This window comes from Diadema antillarum, unplaced genomic scaffold, assembly GCF_040938485.1.
Source record: "Diadema antillarum isolate AM-2024a unplaced genomic scaffold, OU_Dant_1.0 seq00001916_RagTag, whole genome shotgun sequence".
Classification (NCBI taxonomy): domain Eukaryota; kingdom Metazoa; phylum Echinodermata; class Echinoidea; order Diadematoida; family Diadematidae; genus Diadema; species Diadema antillarum.
Genome location: NW_027272579.1, coordinates 69,573 through 86,516, shown reverse-complemented (window position 1 = coordinate 86,516; position 16,944 = coordinate 69,573). Strand labels below are relative to the sequence as shown.

The following is a 16,944-nucleotide window of genomic DNA, read 5'->3' as shown; positions in this document are numbered from 1 at the left end:
ATGATGAAATCAATCAAGTCTCTCATCGTGCGAAAGAACAAAAATAATGTTTCTTGGTCGTTAATTAATTTGCAAACCATCAAATCTTCCGCTCACATTAAACGTTGCAGACTTATTACAGCATAACAAAACCTAATAAGACTGATAGAAGGTTTCCTTCCTTCTGATTTCATGTCAAAGAGTGCATATTAATGAAGAAATGTGGGTAGACAGGATTGTAAGACCATGACATCACTATACTTTATCAAATTGGTTGATATAATATTAAACGTTTCGTGAAAATTTTATATCAAACTTGAAGATTATGTATCTTTCTTCAAGATTCACTGCTGGTTAAAAACTCTTTCACACAATAAATAATTGGTTTGATTTTGTTGTGAAAATTCATCAAAGCTGAGTTGAATGTGGTTCCAAAGCACACTTTAAGAGAATGAAGCAGGTATAATTATCACTGTAAGAGGTCTAAAAATTTCATCTAGTTCAAGTGTGTAGTTCTCTCTCGGTTTCTGGCCTTGATGACGAGTTATGTTAAAGTCGGTGTTCTCTTCCATACGTCCTCTAGCGCGTGATGATACATGTACAATCATTTTTCAAATGATTTTGAATGTAATGTTCATCTTCGTTTTTTTCTGCCATTCTCATGGTTTCTTTGAAGGATGACTATATAGCATTCTCTCCTAAAACATCGCTTAGATCTTCTACCACCAAATTTGATTTGCTCAAAGTTTGCTCAGAAGTTAATCAAGACACTCACACACTCACGTATCCCAATCACACATGTGATTATCATGTAGCCTCACTCCTGCCGCCAGGTCCTGGCTGAAAGATGCAGTCTTTACTGCATACAGAAGAGAGATGAAAGATCAGAGAACTACAAACAAGAAGATTTGCTAACATTATAGGCCTATGAATTAGGCCTATGGTTCATGAATTCTAGGAAATTATGCTCTTTGTGCTTTCTTTGGTATTCTTATTATCTGTTTTCCATGGATTTCCAAAGTACGTCAATTTTCTTGTGTGTAGGCCTATAACATTACATCATCTTCTTGTTTTCATCTCATTGTCCGCATTTTCGTTAGAATGTATTTTATAGGCATATATCATTTAGCATATATCGTTTGTTTATTTCATACTCATACGCTCACACATCATCATCATCATCATCATCATCATCATCATCTCAGTATTCACAATGCGCTAGACTGTGACATGGATGAGTTCACGTCAGCCTTCCCTTTCTGTTGCCGGGTGATGAGACGCAGCCGAGCAATTAAGTCCACTGTACTTTTTTTTTAAATGTTATCAGTCCAATCTATAATTGGTCTCCCTCGCCTTCTTTTCCCTTCCACTTTCCCTCGAATAAGAGTCTTTTCCATACAATTTCTTTTCATAAAATATCTTTCAACCGGAGGTTTCGAATGACTATTTTATTTTACGAAAATGACTGTAGTCCTTATCCAATTTTTCTCTTATATTACTCTCTATCACTTGCTTTGTGTGCTTCTTACACCAAATTTGAAATGCATTCAACCTCATACGATCAGCCTGAATGTTTTATCACTCAAGTCTCACATCTATTATGTCCCCGCCATATGTACTGTCATGCAATGGGACGGTCGGTAAAATTTGTACTTCTAGCTGAATGCTGATGCCTTTGCTTCTCCAACCTACACATTGACCTATGGTTTGCATTTTCTGCACACTGCACCCTTTGCCATAGCAAATAAAGCCTGATTTCCTCCTGATTTTAGAGCTGCGCGGACTTTCATTGTTTCCATGACAACAAGTAACAAAGTCCTGCAACGGCACTACTTCCTCAACCTCTTTCCCCCCGATCTTGAGTGAAATCCTTTTTTTTTTCCCCTTACTCGAATCTAACCCTGTCAATTACCATGTTTTTGTTTTCTTCATGTTTCGGAGTAGATTGCAATTCCTACAAGCTTCTTTGATGCTTTGCTAAAAGCTTTGATTCTTCCTTACCCTGACACGGGTTGTCGTGAGGAACCTGCTGAAATGTGTAAATCTTTTTCAGTTATTTTCAATGATGCCAGGGCTAAAAATTGATGTATTCAGTCTTTCCCTTATGTTGTGCATAGAGTAAAAATTGTATAAGCCTGGTGACATCATGCAAGATAAGTTATTTACCTTTACCTTTAAAAAGATACTGGAAGATTGCTACGTAGCAGCAGTCGTTTACCCCGTCAGTTTCTGTTTTATCATTAAAAAAATGCAGCCAATTCCACATATCAACGATTGTGTTAAGATGCAAATGATGCATTTTCCAGCTGTCAGATTAAAGAAAAAAAAAATCAGATCACTGTGGTAGATAAATGCAGCTCTATATGGGTAGGAACCACACTGCCGCATCACACTTGAATAGCGTCCTCTTGCGAACTGTTCGTGCGTTGCGTACAAATAGGTTGCCATCAACAAAATCGATACACTGCGTTCGCTCGGATGAACCGTCGGAGCGTGATAACGCGAAGCCGAAGGGACAGAAATGGACGACATACCTGAATATGCGGGTAAGTTGACTTTCTATACAGGTATACATAATGACACTTGTGGTTTGAAGTCCGACTTTGACAGAATATTGCTAAATAATAGCATAATCAATGGCTTTGGGGGCGTGGTGAGATTGTAAACAAGGGAAGGGGGCATTATGATCAGAGCCCTGGTGTGTAGTCCCATATATTCATTGCTCTGTCAGTGTTTTTTTTTTTTTTTTTTTTTTTGGGGGGGGGTCGCCCTGAGAAATTGCTCAATATTTTATTCACCTGTCTATAAGTATTTCTCCAAGGTTATACATACTTTGTCCATCAGCAGTCCCCGCGTTCACATTAGTCCCAGCGATGCAGTGAAAGTCCTGCACTATGGCCCTAGATCTATAGACTTATAAATGGGACTTTCTCCCCGAAAACTACTGAGTAAAGGCGTAACACAAAAATGTCAAAATGTGAACCTGGGACTTGTCCCCTTTCCGTGGCCTTGTCCCTGTGAAGCAAGCTAAGTCGGGTCCGGGAACAAGAATTGGAGGGGAGAATGACTGTGGAGTATAATTGATAGCTTCCAGCTGTGGTCATCGAATGTGTGCATGCGCGCATATGCGCGATGTCTGGTTTCAAGTAGCAGAGCTAGCCCTAGACAGAAAGATCCGTCTGTCCGGAGGACTCTTTTTATATTTTGCCATTAACGCTGTCCTCCGTAGACAGACGGAAGGTTGCAGTACCCATTGCTGTGTGGATGTTCTTAACCACTGTCTCTATGGACAATTGGGTGAGGTACCTCACCCTTCTCGATTGCGTCTAATTCACGGCCCTAGGTTGGCAAATTTAAGCTTGTATAGTGAAATTAGCTTTTTAAGAATACATTAAACTCACCAGATAAATGAATAATCCAAAATTTTAGTAGAATTTTCAACGTAAAACACAGCCTGTCGCGTCGTCACGTTCAAACTGCAGAAACATACACTAAGAATCTATTAGCCAATCACATGCGAGGTAGTTTCTACGTGTTTGTTTTACTAAAACACGTACCTCGCATGTGATTGGCTTACAGATTCAAAATGGCGACTTACAGCTTGCGAACGGCTATGTTGCGATATCGATAAAATGTCTGCGTTCCTAACCGAGTTTATGTGAGTATTTCGATTGCACAATTGAGAAATTTATCCCAAATATTGCTGCATAATGTGTCATGTCATGTCAAACTTGTTTGAATGTAAAAAAGCTGTCTGAAATTTGGTTTATCGTAACGTTTGATCTGTGCGCGACTGCTCCACACAGGAGCCGCAATCATTGACTTTGGTCTGTATACGGAGGGGATCCGTGAAGCCAGACGCAGTCTCCGCGGAACATTCCCCGACGGACAGATACAGACCGATCTTTCGGTCAAAGCTAGCCCTAACTACGACCAGCAGCCCCATACGAATAGCGTATTAAATGGAGCTGCGCATTGAGCATTCATGATCATGACAAGCGAATATCGCGGATAAATATCAACTTAAAAATTGAACAATTTTTTCAATTTGAAGACTTACCAGTAAAGTTGAAGTATTGACAACAGGCTTCGGGTAACGTTTGATTCTGCCAATGGTCCCTTTCTGTTCAAATTGATGACTTAATGTGACTCGGTCGAGATGAACCTGGGAGAAATACGCTGAATTGACGGCCAGCGCATGCGCACACATCACATGAAATCCATGACCGGATTAAGATGTTTGTGTGTGCATGCGCTGGCTGTCAATTCAATGTAGCTCTCCCAGGTTCCTATTGACCGAGTCACATTAAGACATCAATTCGAACAGAAAGGGACTATTAGCAGAACCAAACGTTGCCTGAAGCCTGTTGTCAATACTTCAACTTTACTGGTGAGTCTTCAAATTGAAAGAATTGTTTGATTTTAAGTTAACATTTATCCACGATACTCGCTTGTCATGATCGTGAATGCTACAGTGCGCAGCCCCATTACGCTGTGCGAATGGGGCTGCTGGTCGCAGTTAAGCTCACCCCAACTTGGGCCCAAGCCCCCATTGCCCCCATCATATTGACCCTGTACACTTGTAGCTTGGGGACAGTCAAGATACATGATGTATGAAGCAGTGCAGGGTGGATGTTCAGTCGTAAAAAAAGATAAAATCACATGTGACTGTCTGTGAATGAAAAAAGTTTGTAATTCATGACTCTATGATTTTATCTTGTCTAATGTGTCTTCAGCATTGATAATAGTTTTAATGTGGACAGAGTCTAGTTATATATAAAAAAAAGGAGTACCAGTAAGCACGGGACTGGTGAGTGGTAATTTTGGCACCTTGGCAAACTTTGAATCATATCTTTGCGCACATGATCACCTATAGTTACCCATATTACACCCATAGCTATAACTACCAGAGACCTACAGTTGTAGCTGCAGAAATTTGGTGTTGAGTCAATAAGTTTTTCATTTCCTATTTTCACTTTGAAATAATTAAAGGCGGCCTTAATTAAAACTGAGAATTTGAAAGTTGAGTCTGATTTTGTACTGCTGAGAAAATCAAGTTTGAAGTCAGATCATCAAAATCGGTCAAAAACCATTTAATTTCTGTTTTTGGCATAATTTTGTAGTCCAATGTTTTGTCTATCATCAGCCGAAATTTACATAACATAAACTTGTAGACCAACCTTGTCCCATGATACACACCTTGATATAAACTTGTGGACATTGTCAACATATTAACATGTGTGCAAACAACTTTACTTACAAAGAGTGCATCCTGTGTGTTACTGATTGACACACCAGATGTAATAGGGTACTCAGCAGTTATTAGAAAACAAGCAGTTGTTGAAGAAAACAAATATACTGTTTACAATATCGATTGATTGACATTCCACATTGTATTATATTGAACATGATGCATGTATGTGAAGTGATACTCACTTTGTCTTTTTTTTTAACCTGATTTCATCTGAAATTATATTCCTTGTGATTTTCAGTTCTCAAGAACCCGCAATGTAGGTTAATTGCAGCCTGATTGCATAGTGCAATGACAGTGGCCTGCAGTGATAGCAGATCTTGCCATTTTTAACAAATAAAGTACAGTATCCTATTTTTCATGCCTGCAGATACATCATATGACATGTCACCATGCAACATTTGTGGGAGAACATTTCTGCCAGACTCCCTGGTAAGAGATCACATCAAACGTGTGTGCTTAACATTGTGATAAGTATGAAGTTTATGTTTAGTGTTTAGTTACCATGTTGTCTCATTGTAATTTTCTGCAGTAACTGCTTGAAGGGATACTCATCAGCTATCATGTACTCTGTAACAAATTTTGTGTAAATCTACACTGTACATTAACTTTGATAAGTTGGGCAGTTGACCTTCACGAATACTACAGTGAACTCAAATTCCAAGATACTGCATCACAATCAACCAGATTTTTTTTAACCTGTGGAACATTGACTCGGGTGATTGATAAGTATAATTTTCATTTTTCTTGTTTATGTGATATTGTGTATGTTAATACAGTGTACATGTTTACATACGTGTAACTGCAATCATTCTCTTACAGGTGCTGTTAAGAGAAATGTGGTGTTGGTTATCGATGCTCAAACTTCTATATTTGCCTGACATGAGGAAACATTAATGATGGTGATGACATATTCACGTAGCTGTCTTTCATTTTCATGAAGAACAGAATTACTTTTGATTAGGACTATGTTGCACTCACTTTGCACGAGCTATTCGGATTTCATTGAAAGCTCACACTACAGTGTACATGTACATACACTATATTTTGATATACCGTTTTCACCTCATCTGTAGGCTGTCAGGTGTCGAGACTCTGAAGAGTACTGTGTATATATATACTATCCACATCTATCCCAAATCATCATTTTATAGTGATTCATGAAACAGTCATTTCTTAGCCATTAGAATAGTTCAAAGAAGCTCGTAGTGGATCATATAGAATGGCACTCTTTCTTTTTAACCTCTAAGGCTCGTCATGAGAGGATCTGTGAGAAGAGTCAGAACAAGAAGCGCAAAGTGTTTAACTCTTCCAAGCAACGAGCTGAAGGCACCGACATCAACTCTGTTCCTCGTGCTGAAGTGAAGCTGCCACCATCAGTATGTACCACCGGTTCATTCCAGAATTGTCAGTATAAGCTCTGTGCGATTGCACAGTGATGACTACAGTGCACTCTGTGTTACTATAGTACAAACAATGTCACATTTCAAATAATGTACAGTTTTATGACAGAGGATTGTGACATGTTTTCCTCTTGAGCTATGTTCTACAAACAAAAGGAAGGAATCAGTCAAGGCGAAGTAAATTTGGATTTTTGCAAATATGATCATCCCTTAGCTTGTCTGGATGGATATTTATGGCTAAAAAATACTGGAAGCTTGTAAACTTGTCACTCTTCTTATCAAACTAGATGCTACTGTAAATGCTGGGAGAGCATCTGCAGCCTTTCCATCATGGACAATGTGAAACAGAGAGTGATTTTATGATATGTCTAGCCAAATTTAAGCCATAATTGCTAATTTATAAGGAACTATTCTTTTTTAATGGCTTGCAGAAAGAAGCTAGTTGTGGTTGAGCTCGCTTTCCCTCCCTTCCCCAAAAGAAGTATGAATAGAAATAGTTGTTATTGTGGAGAATATGAGAGATGTCAAACTTTTAAATCATATTCTAGCCATAAGACTTAATGTTACACATATATTATGTAGAATACTTCATTTCATCATATGAATACATTCTGAAGGCATTAAGGAGTCTTCTTCAGGTAGAAATGATAAAGTCTGATGTGAATGATACCATCCAGATTGAGTTGTGATGTTGCATGAGTATATACACTGCCATGTTTGATATTTGGTGTCATAGAAAAAGAACAACTGGCGGAGGAAGCATGAAGATTTCATTGACGCCATGCGATCAGCAAAGGGTGTATCCCATGCCATCAAGACAGGAGCGCCTCTACCCCCACCCCCATCACAAAAGAGAGTTAACCCAGGTGAGCACCTCTGCATCTATGTGATAGAAATGTTCACTCACGCAGCTGCCTCAACATGGTTCCATTATAAATACAGTATGTTTGCTCCTGTGACAATTGCTCCCATGAAATATCTGCATGCTACAGTGTAAGCCAAACATAAATTCTACCCACAAACATAACCCTAACCCTAATCCTCACATCAAACTCAACCTAAAACCCTAAACCATAACCCCAAGTCCTTGGAGGGAATAACACTGAAGCAATTGTCGCAGGAGCAAATGTCGTGTCACCCCTCAACGTAAAATAACTTTCTCATTTTCAGTCACCTCCAGGTTTACTTATTTATCTTTTGTGTACTGTCAATGAAATACTTGGGGATGAAGAATATTCAGTGTGATTTTTCTCTTGTGATTAGCTTTGTTAGCAAGTGTTAAATGATCTGCTATGCCACGTTACATCGATGATGCCATTAAAGATAAGTCAGAAAATAAAATGTAAGTCAGGTATTAACCAATGTGAATTGAGTATTTAGAGACTTATGTTAGACATTCTGACTTACAGTATGTTTGATGTCAACTTTTATGCATCAGGGCCCAGTTCTGTTTGTGAAAGACATTGTCGATTGAGACTTATTTGGTAGGCAACTCCTACCATGTACCAGTGGATTTATGCAGGTGCAAAAAAGAAAAAAAAAAATATTACTCTATGATATTAGATCTTACATGGTGTACTTGTGTCACTGTTAATTTTTTAAGAAACAAGGAAAGTGATGTAATGACAATCCATCCAAGAGTATGATTTTTTTTTTCTTCAATGATACTGATATGTGAGTAGCAGTGATTGACATTTTTGCTGTTTTGTTTTATGAACACCTTTGTACATCAATGTTTTCACTTGTTTTAATGATACCCAGATTATGTGCAATGTCCATCATGTGAAAGGCACTTCAGTGAAACTGCAGCTGAGAGGCATATAGCCTTTTGCAAAGAGAAAAACAAGCGGATGGACAAGCGTACTCCAAGTGCAGCAAACAAAAATAAGCTCAATGCAAGAACACAGGTAATCCTTTGGCCAGTGAGCTTTTTAGTCATCCCAAGTCTCCTTAGAACCCTCTGCAGAAGTGACAGAGTTTGTAGATGTTCATAATTGCAAAGAATCTTGTTAATGTGTGACTCAGAGAACAGACTTTGTATTACAAGTGTGGAGTGATATTGCTTGTACATGTATGTCACACAGTCATCTGAGGTACTTGCAGGATTGTCTAATAGATACAGGGCTGTTTGAAGGAGATGAAATATTTTGTTGTTTCGTCAAAAGGTAAGTGTAAACTGTCCTTGCCTGCTTGTGATCACATCCATTGTGGTCATCCCTGTGCTTATATGTACGTACAAATATTTTGTTTACTTTGCTATAGCCAGCAGAATAAAGAAGATGTATAAAAATGTTTGCTGTGTAGATCATTCATATCTTGCAATAGGGAAATAAACTTTAGTTGTGGACATCCTCAAATTTTCCAATATTTGACCATGCATCATAACAAGTATGTTGGGAGCATATTGTTGGCCATTATATCCACCATTTCTAATCAGATTGGTGCGTGCAGTTGACTGTATCTCACTGCACACCCATGGGGAAGTAGCCTGCTGGAGCATGCATTGTGCTGAGACATGAATCTACTGCATGGCATAGGGTTAGCTACATGTATGTCTCCCACTATGTAATTTCCTTTATACTGCATCATGTATGGTTTGTATACAAATACAAACCTTCAATTCTTGAGGAATACAAAGGTGATAATTTGTACAGGTTTCTGAAATATCCCCACCCCGTTAAAAAAGAAAAAGAAAATGAGAGAGAAATGTGGGTAAACAACTTTATAGTGCAGCATTTGGATGAGTATCAATAACAAGTTTGCTATTCATACTTTCAGAGTCGTTTTGTAGAGTGAAACTATTGTGTGTGTTCAACAAGTTTCAGTCTTAAATAGACAATATCAAAATGAGTGAATTATACTGGTTGGTTTGGTTGGTTTGGTTTGCAGCATCGGAGACACTTGTTGATTGTTTGCAATTTTTCATGTTTCTCCAGTACAAGCCTCCATTGCCAGGGAGCAAAAAGAAGCAGGCATCTCCAGCCAGCAGGACACCACAGAGTAGATCCATGTCACAGAGAGGCACTGGTGATGACATGTCAGACCTGGAGTCCCGTATGAATGGAGGAATGAGAATAGGAAACAGGACCACCGCCAGAAACAAATCCTGTGAGAATTTTGACTTAGTCTTCTCATAGCTTTGCCCAATTCAAGTGAATATATTCCAAAGTTTTTATCTCAATCTTTGGGAACATCTTGCAATCTTCTTCTCATATACCAGGGACAAGCCATGAGATGAGAAGAAGAACTTGTTTTGATAGAAATTAGCTTTTTTTCTTTTTGATAGTTGAAGGTGTTACCATATGATATCAATCCATACTTTTGACCTGGTAAGTTGTCAAATGTGAAGATTGCCTTACAAATTGTTTTGTTTCAATCAAACAACACCAGAGCAAGTTTTAATGTGATGATATACACTGTCACACCACTGGAACGCTGACAAAGAAAGAAAAGTTTCCTGTCAGCATATCTTATCCTGATGCAGTTGCCCACCATGAAACAAGTGGGATTTAGCAATACCATTTTTTTCCCCTGGAAAAATGGAATGTGTATCATTTTGATTGTTGTCACCATAGATTACAGGCTTTATTGTTTCAAAGGAAGGTCCACCCTTGTGTAAACAAGTGGCATATCTTAAGCTATAATGCTGTCTAGAAATCAGATTAATGTCATTTGTAGAACAGCACGTACCATATATCCTAGAGGTTTGTTGCTACTTTTTTCCTTGTCAGACACTGGCTCGAAAGCAAGAAGTGCAAGCCTGGAGAGACCATCTCCAAAGGCCACATCCAACTCAATGTCTCGTAGCTCCAGTGGAGACTCTGTGAGAGGGAGAAGGTGAGAAGTCCAGGGATGGTCACTATTAATCTTTCTGCTTCTATCATACTGCTGAGTTTAAAGCCTTACAATCGTGGCGAGTAGTTTGTGTGGCACGCAGACGAACGCAACATGCTGCCTCACCCATTCTGTACCAAATGTAGTGACACCGAATGAGAATAGCCCTGGCTCAATGGTCAGCGAACAACACTTTAGACTACAAATCTCCTGACCCAAAATGGCTGCCCGAGCCACGAGAGCTTGCGAATGGACGCACACTCTCAGTGCGTGTGCGTATGAAGAGAGGCCAAAGAGCCACACGTCTTCTGGCCTCTCTCCTCCAATCACCGCAGCTCACGGTCACAATGTTTGTGTGTATGATGCGTACACACACACGCACACGTCTCAGTGGCAGCATTGTCCACACGTTTATGGATATAGCACTGAGTCTGGCATTGCGCAATTGCATGCACAAACTTCGGTCGTTTGGGAGATTACGAAATAATGCACCATTAGGGGTGACGATCGTCCAACTTTAAGATATAGATCATAACTTTAAGTTTGATGAAATAGAATCATAGAGAGAAGTAGTTTGAAGTTATACAAGATTTGGTCAAGACTGCATGTCTGGAAGCAGCATATATGTATTAATTTTGTAATTCTTTGGGATCGAAGAATGTGCTTGTGCTTTGAATATTGATGCCAGTATTTTTTTTTTTCCGGAGTTTAAAAGATTTGTTTGCAAGAAACAGAAAAAAGAACACCTTGGCTGCTTCAAATTCCAGGGGACAAAACAGACCAATGTTTAGTAGGGCAGTCAGTCATGTTTCATGCCTTTATGGGTGAAATGCAACAATCCAGTTTCCAGACACTCCAATTTTTTATAGTGACACAAATCACTAAAGTGACTGAAGATGAATGTTTATCAGTCACATATTTTGTAATATTTCTTCCCCACAAATGCTAAGTAAATCTAAAAGAAAAGTTCTTTTATTCTCTTTTATTGTTGTGCTACATCAGACAAGAACCATCATACAATCATTCAGGTGATAACAGATATACAGAGCCTCATGATGACTATGATGACTATGGCTACAGTGAGGATTATCCTGATTCCAGACGGGGTTCAGCAGGGAGGAAGCTTCAACCAATATCCAAGAACCACACCCTTCCTCACAATCGACTGAAGGCTCTCTCAGATGACAGGTAGCTAAGCAGTGACCATGTCAAACCCTTCATCACAAAACCCACAAAACGTAACAATGGCTGATTTTCTTGTACACTTTGAAATGGGCTGTTTGGGATGATTGAGGTTTTGGGTATTTCCTGACAATGTTACCCTCTTTCTATAGACATTTAAAAAAAAAATGTGGACATAAAAAGTATACGTATGATTACAGAATCAGATTCAAACAGGTTTTGCCTCACTATATTTTTCTTTCTGCAGTTATTTATTTTTGCTTTCTACATAAGGTTTGCGGACATGTGCATGAAACATGTACAGAATCTGAAAAAAGAGCATGCAGTAGCACTGATACATGTACACGTACTTTAGTAAAGTCTTGAATAGAATGCTGCAGTCGATGAGTGTTCTAAGTTAATCTAAAAATCTCTCTACATTGGCTTCCACAGAGTTTTAATTCCCCTTTTTGTTCTACACACAAGCAGTAGCTTTGATAACAGTGACTACAACATATTTGAAGAGACCTGTAGATTCAAAGCCCCTTTACTTGACAGAAGCATTTATACATAATTGATTTTCTGTCACATCTTGTGGCAAGTTAGGACAATACCGTTTTGATGAGCTATATGCCATTGTTAATTGTAGAATCCCATTGTTCAAATTTGACTTTTTGAAATCTCATGTGACAAATTTTGGTTGGATTTGTGATGCAAAGTCACATTTAGCTATTTGTAAGTTCCTCTTAATACTGCATGTAATGTGTATTCAAATACAGTAGTATGTCATGTACATGTTCAGTGCATTTATGATTAGTGTTTCCACTTAAATTGATATGCAGAACTTTGTAGAAAACTTGCAAATTGAATGACTTTATTAGTATGAAAATCAATTTTCTCTACATTACCTTACCCCCATCAAGGAAGTTCACACATTTGCCAACAATGCTTTGTTCATTTCTCCTGTACCAACCTATGGAATCATCTTTGTTTTTTAACAGTGACTTTGCACTGTCCAACAGTCGAACACCAACACCTCCCTCATCTAGACCATCCTCAAATAGCAGCAGCCGGAGAACAAGTGCTGATGTCATTAATGGCCGCAAGCTGCCAAAGTTTTGCCATGAGTGTGGCACCAAGTATCCAGTGAGCAATGCCAAATTCTGCTGTGAGTGTGGGACCAGACGGGCGTACCTGGACTGAAACCAGATATGAGTACTATGTCTCTTTCTCTCTATCAACAGTACAAGCACAGCGAGTCTGTGCCTTGCAATAAATGATGCATTTTGCTGTATCAGGTGTGATTGTAACTCTGCTGTCTTAAACACAATATATTCTCAAAACAAACTCATACACATACAACACAGAATGACATGCTGACACAAGCTTGCACATTCATGCTTTTGTTCTCTCTATACAAATGCATAAATATTGTACTCATAAATTTTGATAGACAGGCTGGCATTGTTGAATACTGGTTGTTAATAAAAATTTCTGTGGGCAGAATGAAAACATGCAGAAAATTAGGAACAAAATTTGCTTTTGATAAGGCAGTAATTTGTATTTAAACTGGCTGGGTGTTGAATCATTGGCACCATTTTATTCACAATTTCACATTATTGTTTTGATTACTGAAATTATTGTTTTAATTACTGAGTGGCTAACTGGTCATCCAAGAATTATACTAAAGGCTATTGTGAACAACATTGTCTTTATAAGGAGAGCTGTTTTTATTAGTACTTGTCAGATGACACAAGTCATTTTTATTTGAAATGATTTTTTTTCACACTGTAACAGATTTTTCCCCCCATCATTTCCTGAATGCCACACATTTAGGGAAAGGATAAAAGAAAAAAAGATAAGAAAATGACAACAATCATGCAATCTCCATTGTGAAGTAAGAAACTAAGGCTTTTAATGACAAAGACATCATCTGTGAATCTGAGTTTGTAGTCAGATGTAGTGCAATATTACTATGTAGAAAGCCATGATAGAAAAGTATGTGTGCAAGAGGTGCAGATAGTGGTGTGATATTAGTAATCAATACAATATTCTGGGATTCTGGTTGAAAGTATGCCATTGACAAAGTGTCTATATTCTAACACTTCACATCCAGCAATATCATGGGGTAATTTCATCTTCTTTTCAGCCAGTGACACAAATGAATAACTGAATAACTATAAACTGAATATACATTTCAGTTTAACTGACACCTGTTCTATGCACATGATTTCAGTACACTCTTTTTACACAATTTGCATATCAACTTTCAATAATCACATTCTGGTCACAGTGTTTGCACTCCGTTCTGGTACTTGGTCCCATGGACATTTTCACTTACAATGTAACATCCTTCACAACTAAGGTAGCATATCTTATTACTGATTGCATTTTTTCTCTCACTTCTATTCTGCCAGACTAGCAATGAAAATACCTGTCATAAAGGTACGATCCTGGCTGTATAGAGCTTCTTGTAAATCTATTCAGTAAGTCAAGTTGCACCAGTAGCTCTCTATTGGTGACACAGAAAAAAAATCACAAAACACATGCTTTGTGATAACCAGTAGGTATTTGCATAGAAAATTAAGAATCAGAAAGAATATAAGTTTAATGTGATGAGAAATAAATGTGCTAAATACAATAATTCATAGAAAACTATGGTAGACCCTGGTTTGTTGAAAACTTGTATTTATTGTAATTCACAGAAGCAGCTAGGACAGCAAGTTATAATGCTCATTGATTATAATTTGCTTTGCCATGGGCATAGTGACTGCAATTGTTACAGCAGTGGTACACAATTTATTTGTCACAATGTTTCATATATACTTATACTGTTCTCACACCTCTGCATAAATGCCCAAAATAGGGCTATGAAAATATGCCAATAAGTGTTAGGATAATCTCAATAAAAATTTACATTCTCAATCGGGTTTGGGAACTGAGTGCACCAAGTATTATCACTGTGAGGAATTACAACGCTTGAATGCGATGGTTTGATCTATGGGTCATTAAGATAATATGCATGAAACTTGTCTTCAGAACAAAAGCAAGTACTTTACATACCCAAGTATGTGATCTGCGCATGCATTGTTTTGTCAAGGCAGACTCCATTTTGTCATAATTCTATTTCATTGTGGCACTTGTTATTATACCAACTACATTGGCAGCAGTGCATATTGATTTACTGGTTGTGAACATTGTGTAAGGAGCATCTCACTCTGGTATGTAAGAGGTCACTAACATGTACATGTATGTCATTAGGCATCTATGCAGAGATTGTGCTTATGCATCTCCATAAAGCACAGAACTGTGACGTCATGAGCATCAAATCAGTAAAGGGGCTACCAGATGAAAAATAGCTGGGAACTGACAATATGCATCCTTGTTCAGCAGGTACTTTGTATCAGGAGATTATTTCCACAAAATTAATAATCTTAAGGGATAGGTGGTGTCTCATCAATGCTCAAACACTTTGTGTTGATAAACTTAATGTAAACTGTTTGCTGTTTGTTATGATCACTAGCATGATTTCTATCATTATTGATTATATCATTATTTCAATGATTATGGCTTCATTTTGTCTGACAAAATACACATTTGTACCAATTCATTAGATTGGAAATGAAGTGAAAGAGCAAGATAGACCAATCTGGGTTTTGGTACAGGTACTGTTTTTATGGTAATTTGTAACTGGGGGTCTTCAAGTATGCCCAACAAAAGATAATTTATGCACTGACATACATGTAGCGATGCACCTGGCTCATCGCATAACCCATTGAAAGTGTTTATAATCTTATTTGGACCCCTCACCCCCGTAATGGCTGCCAAAAGTTAGAGTGCTCTGAAGTCAGATTCATCTATATACGTATCCTGAATGACAGTTTTTTTTTTTTTTTAAAAATTTGAACACCTTGATACATGAAGTTTCAGTACATGACATTGCGCCGAGTACAATAAATAGTAATACATTCGCTCCATTTATTTCCTCTCTTCAAATATGATTGGGACAATTCACTAGTACTGGGTATTCATAATGAATATGTGTGTGCTTTAATAAACACCTTGAAATGCATGCTAATGAGCATTTTCAGTGATGCATTTGTCACTTAATCAATTTAGTTGTTAGCAATGTTTTGGAAAAATGACTGAAAATGTATTTGTGAGCATGTAGTTTTTGTCTTTGAGTTCACTGTTTGTAAAATCCTTCATGAAACTGTCCATTGCAATTCACACTGCTCATAACCTGTTCCATTTTGAAAGATACTGATGCATTATACAGAATGTATCTCTTGTATCTGGTGTACCTTTATTTGCAAATTATGAGTATGTTTACATAGTTGATTCTGATAAAATGTGTACATTATATTAATTGTAAATAATGGAATTACATGATATTAAAGCTATGCTGCTAATTTAGATGACACATGTCTTTGTGCAATTCTTCATCAATTTTGTCCTGGCACTAAAAACAGAAACAACCACACAGTAATCCTTACATAAGTTGACAGCTCATAAATTGACAAATTCATGATTTTTCTCTGTGTAAATCAACATTGAAATGTTGACAAATTGCCTAGGTAGATATGGTTTCTTGGTCCCAACATGGAATATCCTGTTTTTACTGCCTTGTATCAGTTTGGGTGAATTACTGAATGCTGATGAGAGAGGTTGCCATGTGATGTCTTTAACTCTTTGTTTACCACATTCGCACACCTGACTCAGCCATGCCAAGTTTGCATATTTTGCTCAAATGCTCAAACCTGTCCAAACCAATTGATAAATTGCCAAATACCACAGTAGGCCCTACAATGAAAGCTTCATTTGTGATTCCATTTCTCACAGATAGCTTGCATTGCATGATGATTGAATAGCGGAGTTCCAAAAAGTTTTTGCAAGAAAATTCTAATTTTCTGTCGTGGTTGTGCACATGTGTTCAAAAGTCATGCCTCACAGACCTGGACAATTACATGGCTACTGGCCATTTGCAAGAAAAATAATCACAGTCATATCATAAGATTTACATAACAGCAAAGCTTAGAATTTTCTCTACAACTGTGCTCACCTCATGTTTAGCATAAACGTTTCTATGAAAAGTCACATGGCTTTGAAAGACAGAATGTTTTCCAACAGTGACTCCAGATAACAAATACCAAGCTGATAGGATTTTGTATGCAACAGAAAAGAAACTGGCAAGAAATCAAAAACATGCAGAGGCCTCGGACAAGCAAGAAAGGAAATGGTAGAAATGAACTTTGCCCAGAAGCTATCTGAGAATGAAATGAAGCTACTGCAAAACATGAAATTTTCGCGAATTGG

The 16,944-nt window shown here is 37.8% G+C and overlaps 1 protein-coding gene across 1 annotated transcript; it reads left to right on the top strand.

The window, feature by feature from the left end:
* Positions 1-2,500: 2,500 nt before the first annotated feature.
* On the top strand, positions 2,501-14,166 carry LOC139713155 (zinc finger C2HC domain-containing protein 1A-like). The gene is given in 10 exon segments (XM_071624905.1): positions 2,501-2,525; positions 5,601-5,662; positions 6,481-6,609; positions 7,370-7,499; positions 8,395-8,540; positions 9,570-9,741; positions 10,365-10,488; positions 10,735-10,737; positions 11,470-11,655; positions 12,630-14,166. Coding segments are annotated over 10 exon segments (1,179 nt in total). The 3' UTR covers positions 12,832-14,166.
* Positions 14,167-16,944: the final 2,778 nt, after the last annotated feature.